Genomic DNA, 15,710 nt, shown 5'->3' with positions numbered 1-15,710 from the left:
TAACAGTGCAATAAGAGGAGGTGCAAAACCCATACACATTAACCAAACCAAACTATTTTTTTTATTTATCGCACCGTAACGTACCTTTCCTAGCTGAAGGAGCATAAAGGTAAAGGTAAAGTGCTCCCTGCTGCAACATTTTGTTGCGGTTGTCTAAAAAGGTAAAGTCGTGGCCGACTCGGGGGTTACGGCACTCATCTCACTTTATTGGCGTACAACTTCCGTGCCATGTGGCCAGCATGACTAAGCCACTTCTGGCGAACCAGAGCAAGCGCATGGAAACAGCGTTTACCTTCTCGCTGGAGCGGTACCTATTTATCTACTTGCACTTTGACGTGCTTTCGAACTGCTAGGTTGGCAGGAGCAGGGACCGAGCAACAGGAGCTCACCCCCTCGCGGGGATTCGAACCGCCGACCTCCTGATCGGCAAGCTCTAGGCTCTGTGGTTTAACCCACAGCGCCAGCTGTTTACAAAAGAGCAACAAGCAGAGCTACTGATGCACTTCTTTTTTCTCCTCAGAGCCGTGAGGCCTAGGCAGTGAGATTTTTTGACCCAATTCAGAGAGGAAGAGGGGGAAAGTGTTGATTAATGGGAGGCCGAAATAGGCCACCAATTCCGGCACCTTTGCCAACCATATTGACATTCAACGTTATTAAGGAGTATTATTATTGATAATAACAACAGGCAGGCAGACACACCGCCAGGACCTATTCCAGTCAGACTGTGCCATCGCATAGGGCCAACAGACAGCATTCTGCCCTGTGATAAAGAAGAGGGGCTGGCAGACAACTGTTATTTGGGTGGGAGAACTCAGAAACTGGAAACCGTCTTGGTGAAATGGCAATAAATAAATCCAGTAAATAGGAAAACATATATATATTCATCTGCAAGAACCATTTAGAGCAGGGACACCCCTCCCTCCAACCTAGACTACAACTCCTATCATTCCTGACCAAAGGCCATGCTCGCTAGGGATGATGGGAGTTGGAGTCCGACAGCATCCAGAGAGGCTAGGGACCTGAACCACTTTTTATGGCTGTATTTGGGAAGTTGCTCACAATACGACAAGCAATTAGTGCCTCCCACTCTGCTCTTCCTTTGAAAATACAGTGGTACCTCAGGTTAAGTACTTAATTCGTTCCAGAGGTCGGTTCTTAACCTGAAACTGTTCTTAACCTGAAGCACCACTTTAGCTAATGGGGCCTCTCGCTGCCGCCGCGCCGCCAGAGCCCGATTTCTGTTCTCATCCTGAAGCAAAGTTCTTAACCTGAAGCACTATTTCTGGAGTAGCGAAGTGTGTAACCTGAAGCGAATGTAACCTGAGGTACCACTGTATATCAGTTAGTACCTTTTGCCTCTGTAGCAACGTTTTTTTAAAAAAATCGCAAGAGACAGCACTTCACAATAAGGAAGAATCCACAATAAGGAAGAATCCACAATAAGGAAGAATCCACCCTCCAGGACTGGGGTGGAGAAGGCCAACATTGCTCTTTCTTCTGCGGATCAAATTTGGCTACAGAAACTTTCTTTCCCCAGTGTGCACTTCCTACTCAGAGGAGACAGCCCAGTCACTCAGCCCGAGCCTCTAGGACATTTCGCTTGCAATTAATTTTATACCAAGCAAGGTGGCTTTAAATATTCATGCGGCCGCAAGAAGGTGAGGGATTTGGTGTCACCGTGGCAAGGATCCCTTCTGCTTCAGCAACTTAAGGGGTTCCTCGCCGCCATCAACCCCCAACCCCCCCATGTCAGATAAACCCCAAAACAGGAAGGCAAGGAGAGTTCGGTTTCGATACATCTTTTAATTACACTCAAATGCGGAGACAGAGCCCACCGGGGACACAAAAAACAAACAAACCAAAAGTACGAAAATAACTCTGTGCCTTTTTCACAAAGGCGGGGGGTATTTACAGACATTTGTGGGTATGTATGAAGGAGGGGGAAACCTGCTGGTCCTCATTAAGGCACAGCATGGGGGTAGTGCAGAAGAGAGAGGAAGAGGGACCCATCTCCTGACCCTCCAAACAATTCCACAGGAACCCCCCCCACCCCACCGAAAACAACGCACACAATGATGGTGAACGATCCAGGGGAGTTTATGGGGAGGGGACGTGGGTCAGGCCGAACCAGGGGACGGACAGACCCCCGGCAAACAGATAAGCAAGTCTTTTGGAATAAAGCAAGGCCCGGGGGCTGGCAATACGAGTGGTGCTGTGCCCCCTCTCTCCTTCCCCCAAGCCTGACCTTGTTCCCTGATGAAAGGGGGGGGGGGCGATCCGAAGAGCAGGCAGGCCCTGTTTACCTGTTGAGACAGGCAGGGTGGAGGTTGTGCAGAGAAGGGCAAAGAAGAGAGAGCACTTTTAGACAGGAGCCTGTTCTTTTCCTCCCAAGCACCAGGCTGGGGGGTGGGATTCAGCACCAGCCAAGACCACCCGGTTAAGAGCACCAAAAAGAAACCAGAGAGCGCCATTCGGAGGGGGAGAGAGAGATTAAAGATTGCCAGAACCTGGGGGGTGTCACGCAAGGCATGCTGAGCCCAAAGGTCCTTTTCGCCAGCGCCAGGAGAAGCTAGCTGCGTTTCCTTCCCGAGCTGCCCCATGCCCAGTTTTTACAGTCAGTTCTGCATCTCCTCTAACACGTACTACAAAAAAAGGAAGAAGTTGAATCCTCTTAAGGCAGCAGCACGCAAAATGTCTCCTGGTGGTCGAAGAAGAGGGAAATCTTCAGGGTAAAGAGTGTCCCGTCCCCTGTCCCCCCCCCCTTGTTAAAAAAAGAAAGCAAAAATGAGTTTCCCCTTTTCGGCAACCCCAAACTTCATAGGGTTCCGACAAAACTCCCCCTGGGATGTCTCTTGCGGCTTCCTCGCCTCTCGAAGTCGAGGGAGGCTTCGCTGCCCCACCAACAGAGTCTGGCCACGCAGGGCCCATAAATTAAAACAAAAACCAGAACTTCATAGAGTCTCTCTTAAGTGTGTCTTTTGCGAAGGCCAAAGTTCTCTTCCCGGCATGTAGGGATGCCGCCAAGGCTGGGCTCACACGTAGACAGCTGTCTTGGATATGATGGAGCCGTCGTGCTGGGACTCCATGTCGTCGAAGTCGTAGCCGTGGTGGGGAGAGCTGAGCCGCAACATGGGGCCCAACTGGTCGTACTGCTCCTCGTTGCCCTCCAGGCGGTGGGAGGGGTAGCCGTAGGGCGGGAGGCGCTCCTCGCATTCATCTTCCTCGTCGTACTCGTCATCGTCCTCCGGCCCCCTCCCCGGGGCGGCTTTGAGGGGCCGGTCGAGTTCGGTGAAGTCGCGGGCTGGGGGAGGAGCTGTCCCGTTGCCAAAGACCCGGGTCTTGGGGTCGTAAGAGCCTTTGGTGCCCCGGTGACGGTGCCGACGCACAGCAAAGAAGACTATGGCTCCCAGGAGAGCCAGGGCTAGGATCCCCCCCACGATGGACCCGGCCAAAGCTCCAGCGCTGCTGCTCTGCCTCTTCGCCGGCTGGTCTGAGTAAAAAAAGGAAGACGAGGGGTGTCACTCAGAGAAAAGTGCATCACTAGGCTTTGCCAGCGCTGGGGAAGGGGCAGAGCTGCAGGTGGAGCCATGGAAGAGCACACGGGCGGGGTCTCAGGGACCCCCCGCCTCCCCTAGCCATCTGGAAGGGTCCTCCTGCAAAGGAGCCCCCTTGCTGTCAGAGGAGAATTGGGACATTAGAGGGTCCAGGGAGGGCCTCTTCCATGCAGGCCTGCCCAAGCATGATGCGGCCTAGCATGTCGCCTCTGTACCTAAAACACACCCAGCCGGAGGAACAGCCTGTGCCACAACTTACACCCACAATATGCCCAGCCGATTAGCCCCCGTGGCGCTCCTTGCTTTCCCATTTCCACAATGCATTCGGCTTTCGGGACATGCACAGTAAGCCCGCAACTTACACAGGAGTTAACGTTCCGCGCCTAAAGCCAAAATCGCGTGGGCTCAACTCTGGGTGGGATTGCCAAAGTCGTTTTCCCTGGAACCCTGACTCCTCTTTCCAGCCTCTGTTTTTTGGCGGAATGCACACGGTTTAAATGCACGCAAGTTGCGGGCTTGCTGCATTCCCAAGATGTGAACATTTACAATACCAGGAGAAGGACGTCATATGGTGTGGAGGCCCAGATTTGGGAAGTCCGGTTCTGTTCAGCTCCACCCAGCATGGCCATGATAGGAGTTGCAGTCCAACAATATCTCAAATTTCAGCAAATCTGGTGTCCCCCTGTCTCTTGCGCTCCACTAAATGCATCTCTGGAGGGAGATTCAGGTTCCCCACCCCGAGTCTAAAGATTTCTCCCTGACATGTTAGTATCATGTATACAAGGATTGGGGGTGGGGGGGAGAACAGAAGCACTCTAAATATCGCATCCTCCATCTCAAACTGAAAATGCTGCAGCCCAGTAATCAAGTTCTAAAGAGTTTCAGCTCTCAGCCCAGAGAAGGAAGCACATATTATATACAAACAGCCAGCCCCCAAAGCAGTTTTGTTTTTTGTTTGTTTTTTTTTTTTAAAAAAAAGGCAGCAAGATTCCCCATATGTGCAAAACACCAGGCCACCAGATCCAAGTTCTTTCACCCAAAAGCTCCACGCACACTCAAAACCATCGACTCCCCACGATTCTCACCTCGGACAAAGATGACTTGGTCTGTTGAAACCTGTCCCACGCGATTGGTGGCCTGGCATCTAAAAGTGGTGTTCACTGAAGCATCCACGTTGCGCACCAAGAGTATGTCGCCCTGGACCTCCACAGTCTTTGGGAGAGGCCCATTGGCCCTGAATAGGGGCAATTGAGAGAGAGAGAGAGAGAGAGAGAGAGAGAGAGAGAGAGAGAGAAGACTTAGCTAGGAAACAGAATCTGGGAGACTCCAACAGTCCCTTGTAAGAACCCACTACACATGGCGTGTCTTTTTCATTGAAGGATGCAAAACATCTGTGCGTATACAGCAGTATACAAATTTAATACGTGATAATGATAATGATAATGATAATAAATGCATTCCGCTGCTGTGTGAGCTTTTCTCCACAAGCCCCGACAATCAGAAACTTTTCTTTTTTAAAAAAAGAAAGAAGAGAATGCTACGAATTTCATACTATACATACCATAGATTCCGGCGTATAAGACGACTTTTTAACCCCGGAAAAGAGGTAAAAAAAAGTCGGGGGTCGTCTTATACGCCGGGTATGGCTGCAGTGGGTGGTGGGCTCCGCTCTGCGCTGGGAGGAAGCCACCCAGCGAAGCCGGCTTAGCATCACTGGGCAGCTTCCTCCCAGCGTGGAGCCCGCCGCCCACTGCCCAGCGAAGCTGCCGAAGCGTATAAGACCCCTCCCCAAAGTGGCAGCACCGTCTTATATGCGTAATTGCCTAATATGCCGGAATCTACGGTAAGTGTTTCTTAACCTTGGGTCTCCGGCTGTCATTGGACTACAACTCCCATCAACCCTAGCTAGCAGAACCAGCGGTCTAGGATGATGGGAGTTGTAGTCCAACAACAGCTGGACACCCAAGGCAGAGAAACCAGTCTAGGACAGTCTGAATGCATGGTATAGGGAAGGAGAAAAAGGGCCTACCAATGAAACTTAAATAGGAAATCACCCCAGAGAAGATAGATGAGGACCCTGCAGAGCCCCAGATATGACTGGACTACAACTCCCATCAGCCTTGACCAATGGCTGCACTGCCCTGGGGCTTGTGGGAGTGCAAAAACGTTGATAATACCTGATCCCTGCTATATAGGTTTATATCATTTTATATTAGGACTGCATGTAAGCTGAAGACATGGAGTAGCAACACCTGAGCAAACTTTTTCCTGGTGCCACTCTGAGCTTAATTTGGCACTCACTGTTTACAGTATCTTATCAGTACAAAACAGGATACCCTTTTTTCCAGTGCATGCCATGCCATGTGTACAGCCCTGAGCTAAACCACAAACTTAAGCCCCCTCCTCTTTGCAACGCTTCCCTGCTTTTCTCCCCTCGTCCCAAGGTGCTCTACAGAAGGTCATGCAGAACTTGGGAGCCCTGTTTTCCTGGCCCTCCCCTGCCCATAGCCAGAGTCATCTGGGGAGGATGTTTTTCCTTTGGTGAGCCAGAAGAACCGGCTCAGCCTCATTCTGTGCCGAAAGGGGAAGCCGTCTCCCGCAGGCTGGAGGAAGAGGCTTAACACAGCCTACGAGTTCTTTGGAGCAGACTGTGCAACATTCAACCCACTGAGCTGAAGGCAAGCCACCAATCCCACACGTTTTGAAAATGTTTTTGTCTTCTTGCAGCCCGGGGCAGGCAGAAAACCCCTGGTGGTTTTTCAAATTAATAATAATAATAAGTTTCCTAGGGGCAGATGAGGCTGGTCAACCTGGGAAGGTAAGCTCATCTAGAAGGAAAACTCTGATCCTAAAACTCCGGCTGAGGAGTAAACCCTACACAAATCTGGAGTGGAGTCCCTAAGATGGTTTGATGGCGCCTTGCACACCTCCTTCCGGCAACTCTTGCACCCAAGCCAGTGCCAAATGTATTGCTCTGCCTTCCTTTGGACCACATCAAAAAGGCCAAGAGTGGGGTCTTGTCATCTAGGCAGCCCAGGACCTCCAGACACACTGCCTAGGCTTGCACCCCGGGGAGGTCACTTTGGCACTGCAAATGCAGCAGTTAGACTTTACCCCCGGAGGCACACTCCGTTGTCTCTCAAGGCCAACGATAGGTTTCCATTCATGGCTGCGTTTTGCTTAGTGGGTCACAAGCTATTCAGCCCTATCATAAAATACAGTGGTACCTTGGTTCTCAAACGCCTTGGTCCTCAAACATCATGGAACCCAAACACTGCAAACCCGGAAGGAAGTGTTCCGGTTTGCGAACTTATTTTGAAAACCGAACGTGCTCCGTTTTGAGTGTTACACTAAGGTCTGTCTGTTTTCGCCATTTATCTTGCATTTTTGTTTTTGCGGCTCTTTTTGTTTTGTTTTTGTGACTGTGTGGAACTCAGTTCAGCTACTGGTTGATTGATAATGTGACTGCAGTACATTTTTTATTGCTTTCATTGTATGCATCAGTGGTCTCGTTAGAGAGTAAAATTCATGTTAAATTGCTGTTTTAGCGGTTGTTTTCAAAAGTCTGGACCGGATTAATCCATTTTGCATTACTTTCTATGGGAAAGCGTGCCTTGGTTTTGGAACGCTTTGGTTTTGGAACAGACTTCCGGAACGGATTAGGTTTGAGAACCAAGGTACCACTGTAGATGTAATTGCCAGGAGCAGCTTGCACTGAAAAACAAAAAGCGGCAAGTTTCTAGTTCTCGTGGACACAGAAGTGAAGCCTGGCGGGAGGGCGGGAAGCCAACACTCACTGGGCATCTTCTAAAGAAGCCTTCTCCAGCTTTGGATCACAATTCCCTTCGTCCCCTTAACCTGCTGGTGGTTGTGCTGGGTGGGGCTCAAAACATGTGGTTCAAAACATCTGGGGAGCTGAGACGACCCTCCCGGGCAGACTTTCAAATTCTGAACGTCCCAAACAGTGCAGAGAGAACGTAAGGTCACACAGTGCAGATCCTCCCTCTTGAAATCAGGAACTGCGGCACATGCAAAAGCCTTTCATCAGCACCACTCCTGAGAAAGTGCAGGGATGCACTTCAAAGCTCATCAAAGTGCAGAAGTCCTAATTGGCCAGCTTCAGGTGAATGCCTCCGCGGAAGGGCACCCTCAAGGGCCGGGCCGTGTGTACTGGCTGGCGGTGGGAGGGAGAGAGAGAGAAAGAGGTTTCGGACTCACGTGCTCCAGGTGAACTCGGTGGGCGGAGGGTTCCCCTTGGCGGTGCACTTGAGCGTGGCCTCGTTGCGGCTCAAATACCAGTTGTCGTCATATCCCTCTATGGTGACCTCAGGAGGATCTGCAAGAAGAAACCAGATAGGATACTCCCGTCTTTCTTGGCGGCGGGCACTGAGAAGATGCACAAATCCCTGCTTCTTCTTTCTCCCCCAGCCAAGATTGCCTTCCTGCAAATATCCCCACAAGCTCTGCCTGGAACAGCATCTGCTATCTCCCCAGGTCCTTTTCTCAGTTTTTTTACCACCCGAAGAGCCTTTTATTAGCTATAGTTCTTTCCCGGTCTGTTTCTGCATCAGAATTGCCTTTGGGTGTTTTAAATGGTTGCATCGCCCGCGGGTTTGCCGCTCTGGGCAGCTTGGGGAGAAAAGGTGGGATACGTTCTCTTGGGTATGGTTAGCCATGTGGTGTTAAAGAAGGATAGAACTTTGTTTATGTATGCCACAACAGCAGCAAGGATCCTTATTGCAAAGTATTGGAAGACACCAGATCTACCCACCTTGGAAGAATGGCAGATGAAAATGACAGACTACATGGGACTGGCAGAGATGACGGGCAGAATCCGAGACCAGGAGAAAGAGACAGTGGAAGAAGAGTGGAAGAAATTTAAAGATTATCTTAACAAATATTATAAAATTAATGAAGGCTAGAATGACATGGGTTGAAAAATAATATGGTGTTCAGAGATGTTGATTAAGAAAAGGAATGGAATTGATCAAAAAACTTTGGGAAATAAGGGAATGGATTTATTGATTGGATAATGAAAATAGAATACAGAACGGGGAGGTATGAGGAAGTCGGGGAAAATAGGTTGAGAAAATAAGGCTCGAAATTATACTTGTTGTTTTTTGTTTATGTATGTTTTTGTTGTTGTTGTTTGTATTTACATGTTGTTATTGGAAATTTTAATAAATATCATTTAAAAAAAAGAAAAAGAAAAGGTGGGATACGAAACACAACCTCCAGGTATCATTCCCCTACCCCCTTCAACGTGCCTCCAAACTTGTGCTCCAACCACTAGGCGCCACTCCGCTACCCAAAGCTAGGGATGGAACCCAGGCATCCTAGTTTCCCACAGCTTGCAAACCGATGCCTTACTTCAACAGCTCTCCATCCCCCCTCAGGGTGGTAGCGAATATTAACAAAAATAAGTTACGAGATTGTTCAAATCAGCATTCAAAGACCAATCCTCATTTACCTTCCTTTCCACATTCCAGGCCACTAAAAGCAGGCATAGGCAAACTCCAGCCCTCCAGATGTTTGGGACTACAATTCCCACCATCCCTGACCACTGGTCCTGTTAGCTAAGGATGATGGGAATTGTAGTCTCAAACATCTGGAGGGCTGGGAGTTTGCCTATGCCTGACTAAAAGTATAGGATTGTAAGTTTTTTCCAGGGTCAGGAAATAAGAGCACAGAAGCGAAGGCTGTGTACAAACCAAACATTTAAAACACATTCTGCACCCCCTCCAGAAAAAAAAGAACCCTGGGAACTATAGGTTACTCCTCACAAGAGCTACAATTCCCAGAGCCCTTAAACTGCAGTTCCCAGGGGTCTGGATGGAAGGGGACGGAGAACGGCCTTTAAATGAAAGGGGTGTGTGTACAGTCAACGATTCCTGGGCTCTCTGAGCGTTTTCCTCCACAGAAGCCCACCTCGAGACCCTAGCCACCTCCATCCCTAAAGCCAGGCCGCACCACTCACACAATATCGAAAGCAGCACCGGAAGAGCCTCTGGCTGTGGTTGCGTCTTGTGCTCCACAATGCAGGTGATGCGCTGCCCGTTGGCTTCCTTGGTGGGCACCATGCGGTAGTAGCTGGTGACGGTGACCGTGCCGTCCGCGTTGGTCACCTCCGAGACGGTGGCGTTGCCGTTCAGCCCCGACTGCCACGTGATGCGGGCCGGCGGCTTCCCCCGGTCGGAGATGCAGACAGCCACAGGGAGTTCGAGGTTGCTAGCCTTGACCTCCTGGGCTTCGGCTGTGTTTGTGGGCTTGGCTGGAAGAGAGGCAGAGGTTGGGGGTGAAACAGAGCGGAGGGCTGGACTGTGCTACTTTTGAATTGCGGGGAGAAAGAAATCTGAGTGCATGTGTTTGAAACTCCCTGGTGGAGGAAAAAAAACTCCCCTCCACATAGAAAGCTAGCATGTCAGGGATCAAATATTCTCCGCCAACTGGTTTATTTTTTGGGGGGGAGGGGGGCTCTCCTCAGTCAAGGAAGGTTGAAACATGCACTCCTTCCCCCCACAGCTGAAGAAAACGGTGGCGTAATGGTTAGAGTGATGGACTAGGACCTGGGAGAGCAGGGTTTGAATCCCCGCTCAGCCCTGAAGCTCACTGGGTGACCTCGGAGTTGTAGACAATGGTAGTAGACAATGGTAACACAATAAAACTGATAAATGATAAAAAATATAAGCTCTCCTTGTTTATTTGACTGTACGAACTGGCGTAATGCAGTAAACAGGGTTAATAAAAGGAGTGACTCCGAAGTTAATTGTTCTCCATCTGGACCCCTGCTTGCATGCAAGGGAGACAGAATTGAAGTGCCCTTTGCCTGTGCCTGGAAACGCAATGAGCTGCCTAATAATAGGACGGCTCTGTCAAGGCTTCTGCTATTCATACGGGAGAAAGGGATTTGAAAGAGTCTTTTCCCACGTCCTGATTGGCGCAGATGAACGGGAGGAGCTGCTGTTGCTGGCTCTTGTGACCCTTTGCTCAGTTCAAAAGCGTGCCCTCTATTAAGGCCTATTTGCATCGAGTAAACATGAAACCTCAGTCCCGGCCACATTTCGAACCTTAGCTATTGCATCGGAAGAACTGCTGCTACCTGTAGATTCCCTGCAATTGAGGGTCATTTCCTCAGTGTTCGCCAGCTACTCCACTGCAACAATTTCAAGCTGTTATTGCTGCCACTCCTGGCTCTAAAGTGATTAAATTAGTTTGGATTTCTCTTCTTCCGGTAAAGATAATGCTGGCAGGAGAAATCTGTGCGAGCGGGGAAAGTTATGCAGATCTACCCATGGCCTGATTGGTGCAAGTTTCCAAGGTTTCCCCATAATCACAGGGACTAGAATCTCCGTAATCTTTAAAGGCTGAAAAAAAATGGACTCTTCAGTGCTCCAGGCAGAAAGCATGCAGGCCTGGTTTATAGCTGTGCAGATTCCTGCACTAGAACATTAGAATTATGACGCCTTTATGCAGTCGTACCTTGGAAGTCGAACAGCTTAGTTCTTGGACATTTTGGCTCCTGAACACCACAAACCTGGAAGTGAGTGCTCTGGTTTGTGAACTATTTTTGGAAGCTGAACATCCAACGGGGCTTCCGCAGCTTCTGGTTGGCTGCAGGAACTTCCTGCTATGCTTTGGCTTCTGAACATTTTGGAAGTCGAAATGTACTTCCGGAATGGATTCCATTCGACTTCCAAAGTACAACTGTATATACTCTAATTGGCGTAACTTATTCTGGTCTTGCTACTCACGAGGAGGGGCAAGGCAATAAAGCCCCCACAACCCCCCCCCCCCAAATCCCATTACAGTGGTACCTCGGGTTAAAGAACTTAATTCATTCTGGAGGTCCGTTATTAACCTGAGGTACCACTTTAGCCAATGGGGCCTCCCGCTGCCGCCGCCGCACAATTTCTGTTCTCATCCTAAAGCAAAGTTCTTAACCTGAGGTACTATTTCTGGGTTAGCGTTGTCTGTAACCTGAAGCGTCTGTAACCTGAGGTACCACTGTATTCTGCCACCTCGAACCACCGTCAGCTTTATGCCTCCACGTAGATTTTGAGGCTGCAGCATCTACAAAAACGTGCCCCCACCCCACCCCGGTCTTTTAAAAATGCAAACCAAGAGCTTTTGTAAGCAGGATTTGTCACCCAGCTCCACACTGCGCTGCTGCAGAAATCACAGAACACACAGCCCTTGCTTTTTAAACGGAGAAACCCCTCAGAGATAGGTCATCCAAGGAACTCTCAATCTAATGAGACCTCAAGGTAGAAAATATGGGGGGGGGGGAGTGGGAATCCCCCACCCCCAGGAGGTCCATCCATGCTCACATTAAAAGCGAAGAGAGTCCTAAATGACAGTCCAGCGACTTTATTGCTGAGCCATGCAAGAAAACTGCAGTAATTTGAGCACGAAGCCCTGTTGGGTCTCCGTTGCCCAAAGCCCTTTTGGGTTTGTTTGTTTTCTTTTTCCCTGCTGCAAAGCAGCCTATTAGGTAGGGACTTATTACCGCTGTTATTACGCTCCCTGGTTGCGGAACATTACAATGAATTGCCCATAATTAATTCGAGGAATCGGGACACGGCGCTACCTCGCAACACGGGGGCGCGCGAGCCGGGGAAAGCGTTTAAGAGGCTCGGTTCAGAAATGGCCCCGAGGAAGCAATTTAAAAATGTGCAGATTCTCCTCCCATCAGAATACTGCCAGATGCAGACAATTTGCATCTCCAAAAATAACAGGCAGAATCAGCCAGAGTCCTACTTCCCAGTTCTGGGAAGGACAGATTGGGGCGGGGGGGGGCAGCACGACTCCACAGGCCTAACCAGCACCCTGCACAACATCACCCAGAATATTCTTCAGTGTGGTGGTTAGAGGGTTGGGCTAAGAGCCTAAAGAAGGGGGAGGCTCTGGGCTGGATCCCTGCTTAGGTCACAAAGCTCGCTGACTGACCCCTGTCCAGGACTAAACTGCCTTACAGGGGAAAAGGCATGGAGAAAGAAGCAGCCCATTTCAAACTCTGAACTCACCAAACATCCCATATATAATCGTAACTTGGAAGTCGAACGGAATCTGTTCCAGAAGTCCGTTCGACTTCCAAAACGTTCAGAAACCAAGGCCCAGCTTCCGATTGGCTGCAGGAAGCTCCAATTGGCTGCAGGAAGTTTCTGCAGCCAATCAGAAGCCGCGTCGGACGTTCGGGTTCCAAAGAGCATTCACAAACCGGAACACTCATTTCCGGGTTTGTGGCGTTCAGGAGCCCAAACATTCGACTCTCAAGTCGTTCACGAACCAAGGTACGACTGTAGATGCGAAGTAAGATGAGGTTAAGTTCTTTCTACCATTTAAGACATTTTTATACCATCTTCCCACTGAACATTTCCAGGGCAGCGTAGAATTGGGCTGTTTGCCAAGGGTGGGGAATCTGTGGCTGCTCCAATGTTGCCGGACTGCAACCCCCATCATCCCTCACTGCTGACCCTGTTGGCTGGGGCTGATGGGAGTTGGAGTCCAGCACCCCAAGGACTTAACCTCCAGCTTAAACAGGCATGGAAGCTCCTCTGGTGGGATGTGCTCTCTCTCACCCCAGGGTAGCCTGAGCAGCTGCAGGGGTCTGCAGCCTCACCAAGTGTTCGTAACAGGGGGTCCCACATTCGCCTTTCCACAGAAGGGTTTGCCCTTACCCAGTATGACCAGGTTGGTGATGCCACCTTCGTTGCCCGAGGGGTACGCAGCGAACTCGCAGGCGTAGGTGCCCTCGTCGGCCATGCGCAGGGGGCCGATGATCAGCGTAGCGTCCTCCAGGGTCTGGGTCTTGAAGCGCATCCGCCCACGCTCCGTCTCCAACGGGTAGCTGGGCCCGTGGTCCGGGTGGAAGACGGCCACATTCTGCTTCCTGCCCGCTGCTTCCTTCATCCAGGTGACCTGGCTGACCTTGATCTCGTTGCCCGTCGACACAAAGGTGCACGGCAGGGTGACTTCCTGCCCCAGGTAGCCCGTGACCTCATCCAGGACTTTCACCCTCTGGGCGATGGCAGCTGAAAGAAGGGAAACGGCTAGTTAAGTAACGGGCCCAGCCACAGTTTTAAAGCAGGCTGGCGAACATCCCCTTGCCTTGATAGTCTCTTTGCTCCTCCCTCTTCACACCTCTTTGAGTTCTGGGAGACCAGTGGGGAAGGGAGCTGGTTGTAGCAGGAGGACTCATCTATGCTTCTTGGCCCCTACTCCTTTCCAGCCTCCTCTTCTGCCTCTAATTCTGGACTGCTCTCTGCCACAGACTCTTCCTGCTCACTAAACCCTGTTACCTCTTCAGCTGCCGACACCACCTCCTCCCATTCTTCTCCCTCTGACCACTCAGCGTCGTCCCACCACCACTCCCCGGACTCTGAGCCTTCTTCCCTTGGGGGGGGGGCTAGCTGGTGCCTCCCACCGCTCTCTTGCCTCCTGCCAATCCATGAGACCTTAGGGTATAGGGTGGTATAGAAATAATTATTAAATAAAAATATCGTGGTAATGAATGAGAACCAAAGAAGCTGAAGCCCAGTGCATATGAGACAGAAATTCTGTTAGTAAGAGGCTCTTGAACTCAGATAAAGTGTGTCCGGCCAGCTGTGGAAGGAGCTGCAATCACCCCCCCCCCCAAAAAAATGAATCAAGTTTGCAGCTTGGAGCAGGGGGAGTTTCTCTTGGATCCAGTTCTATGACTGGAAGCCCAAGTGGCCATCTAGCTGCCCAGCTACACCCCTATCTGGACACAGATAACCTGGCTTGCATACCTTTCAGACGTTTAAAGTGTCTGCTCACATGCATTGTCTAGTTACAGTTTTGTTAGGGAGGGATGGGGAACCAGATATTGCTGGGAGTCCAACTTAGGGTTACCAGACACCCCCCAGGATCCTGGGAACAGTCCCCGGATTTGCAAATCTGTCCCCGGACAAATTCCATCCCCAGAATGTCCCCAGATTTGCAAATCTGTTCCCGGGAAACGTGGCCGCGGCAGTGTCAACCGTCCGGAGCCAGCCTGGTAGCGCAGTTGGCTCTGGTTGGCTTCAGGAGCTGCTCACTGCCGTGGCACCTGCCATTTTTCCTGTGCCACGGCAGCAGGCAGCGAGCAGCTCCTGAAGCCAGCCAGAGCCAACTGCACTACCAGGCTGGCCCCTCCTGGGCAACGGCCGCCTGCCCGTGACTCCCAAGCCTCCCCTGATCTGTCAAAACAAAGGGGGAAGGGGGAAGGAGGTCAGGGAAGGCTTGGGAGTCATGGGCGGGCGTTGCGCCGTTTCCCAGTTTAAAAAAAACCTCTGCGCTTTTATGTTTCACAGGGTGCGAACGAAGGGCTTTTCCCCTTTATACAACATGCATGTGTGCTTGGGCCCAGGGTCTTTTGCCTCACCATCCCCACTACTGACTCTCTGTTGCTACTCAGCTTCAACAACAACAAAAACAAAAGTGTCCCCGGATTCACTGAAAAAATCTGCTAACCATAGTCCAACTCCCATCAGCACCTGCCAGCATGGTCCATGGTGAGGAAGGATTGGAGTTGGGAGCCCAGCAACTCCTGTAGACTCACAGGTTTCCCCGTCTTTGCACTGTTATTCCCTCTGCTGCAGAGAGTGGGAACTCAGGCTAAGAGTCTCGCCTAACGCCTCCTTGGTGAGTGACTAGCGGAGACGAGATTCGAACCGGGGACGAGATTCGAACCGGGGGTTTCCTCACCGCCTGGGAAGCATGTGAAAATTGACAATGCAATAAAGGATGCCCAACGCCTTCCTGCCATTATCTAGAGGGGAAGGAGAAGCGGTGATGCAGATTTCAGGCGGTCCCCGGGAAGGGGGAGCAGCAAGCTGATGGGCAAACAGATGGAGGAGAAGCTTCGGCATCTGCAGACTGGCTTGTGGTTCTGCCTACAGTGAAATACTGCTGCATAATGCAGAACAAGCGGAGCTCGGTGGCAAAGAGAGGGAGAAAAAGAGCAAATCTGGTATCAGGTGCAGGATTCAGCTCCAAGGATTTCAAGCCTTAGTTTGAAGTGATAAGAGGGGCCTCACAGCCTGGGAGCATGTAGGTCGTGCCTGTGCAAAAGCCCCAGAAGGGAGTGGGGCTGTGCATAATTTTGGGGGAAAGGAATTGGATTTTAGTTCCTTTCCCCTTTCCACAAAGTAAAAT

At 50.7% G+C, this 15,710-nt stretch overlaps 1 protein-coding gene across 3 annotated transcripts in view; it reads right to left on the bottom strand.

The window, feature by feature from the left end:
- Positions 1–15,710, bottom strand: part of NECTIN2 (nectin cell adhesion molecule 2) — a 98,316-nt gene that overhangs the window by 35,767 nt on the left and 46,839 nt on the right. For 2 of the 3 annotated variants that reach the window (XM_081869185.1, XM_081869187.1), the window contains exons 2-5: positions 13,232–13,585; positions 9,532–9,825; positions 7,773–7,890; positions 4,640–4,788 (exon numbers count right to left, since the gene is read on the bottom strand). In XM_081869185.1, coding sequence (XP_081725311.1) covers positions 4,640–4,788; positions 7,773–7,890; positions 9,532–9,825; positions 13,232–13,585 — 915 coding nt within the window. Of the gene's footprint in view, positions 1–1,783; positions 3,491–4,639; positions 4,789–7,772; positions 7,891–9,531; positions 9,826–13,231; positions 13,586–15,710 lie in introns of those variants that run through there. The other variant, XM_081869186.1, reaches the window with a different exon arrangement.

Source organism: Podarcis erhardii (genome assembly GCF_964252035.2).
Source record: "Podarcis erhardii genome assembly, chromosome: 7".
Taxonomy (NCBI): domain Eukaryota; kingdom Metazoa; phylum Chordata; class Lepidosauria; order Squamata; family Lacertidae; genus Podarcis; species Podarcis erhardii.
Note: the sequence above shows the minus strand (reverse complement) of the source record. Positions and strands in the feature narration are given on the sequence as shown.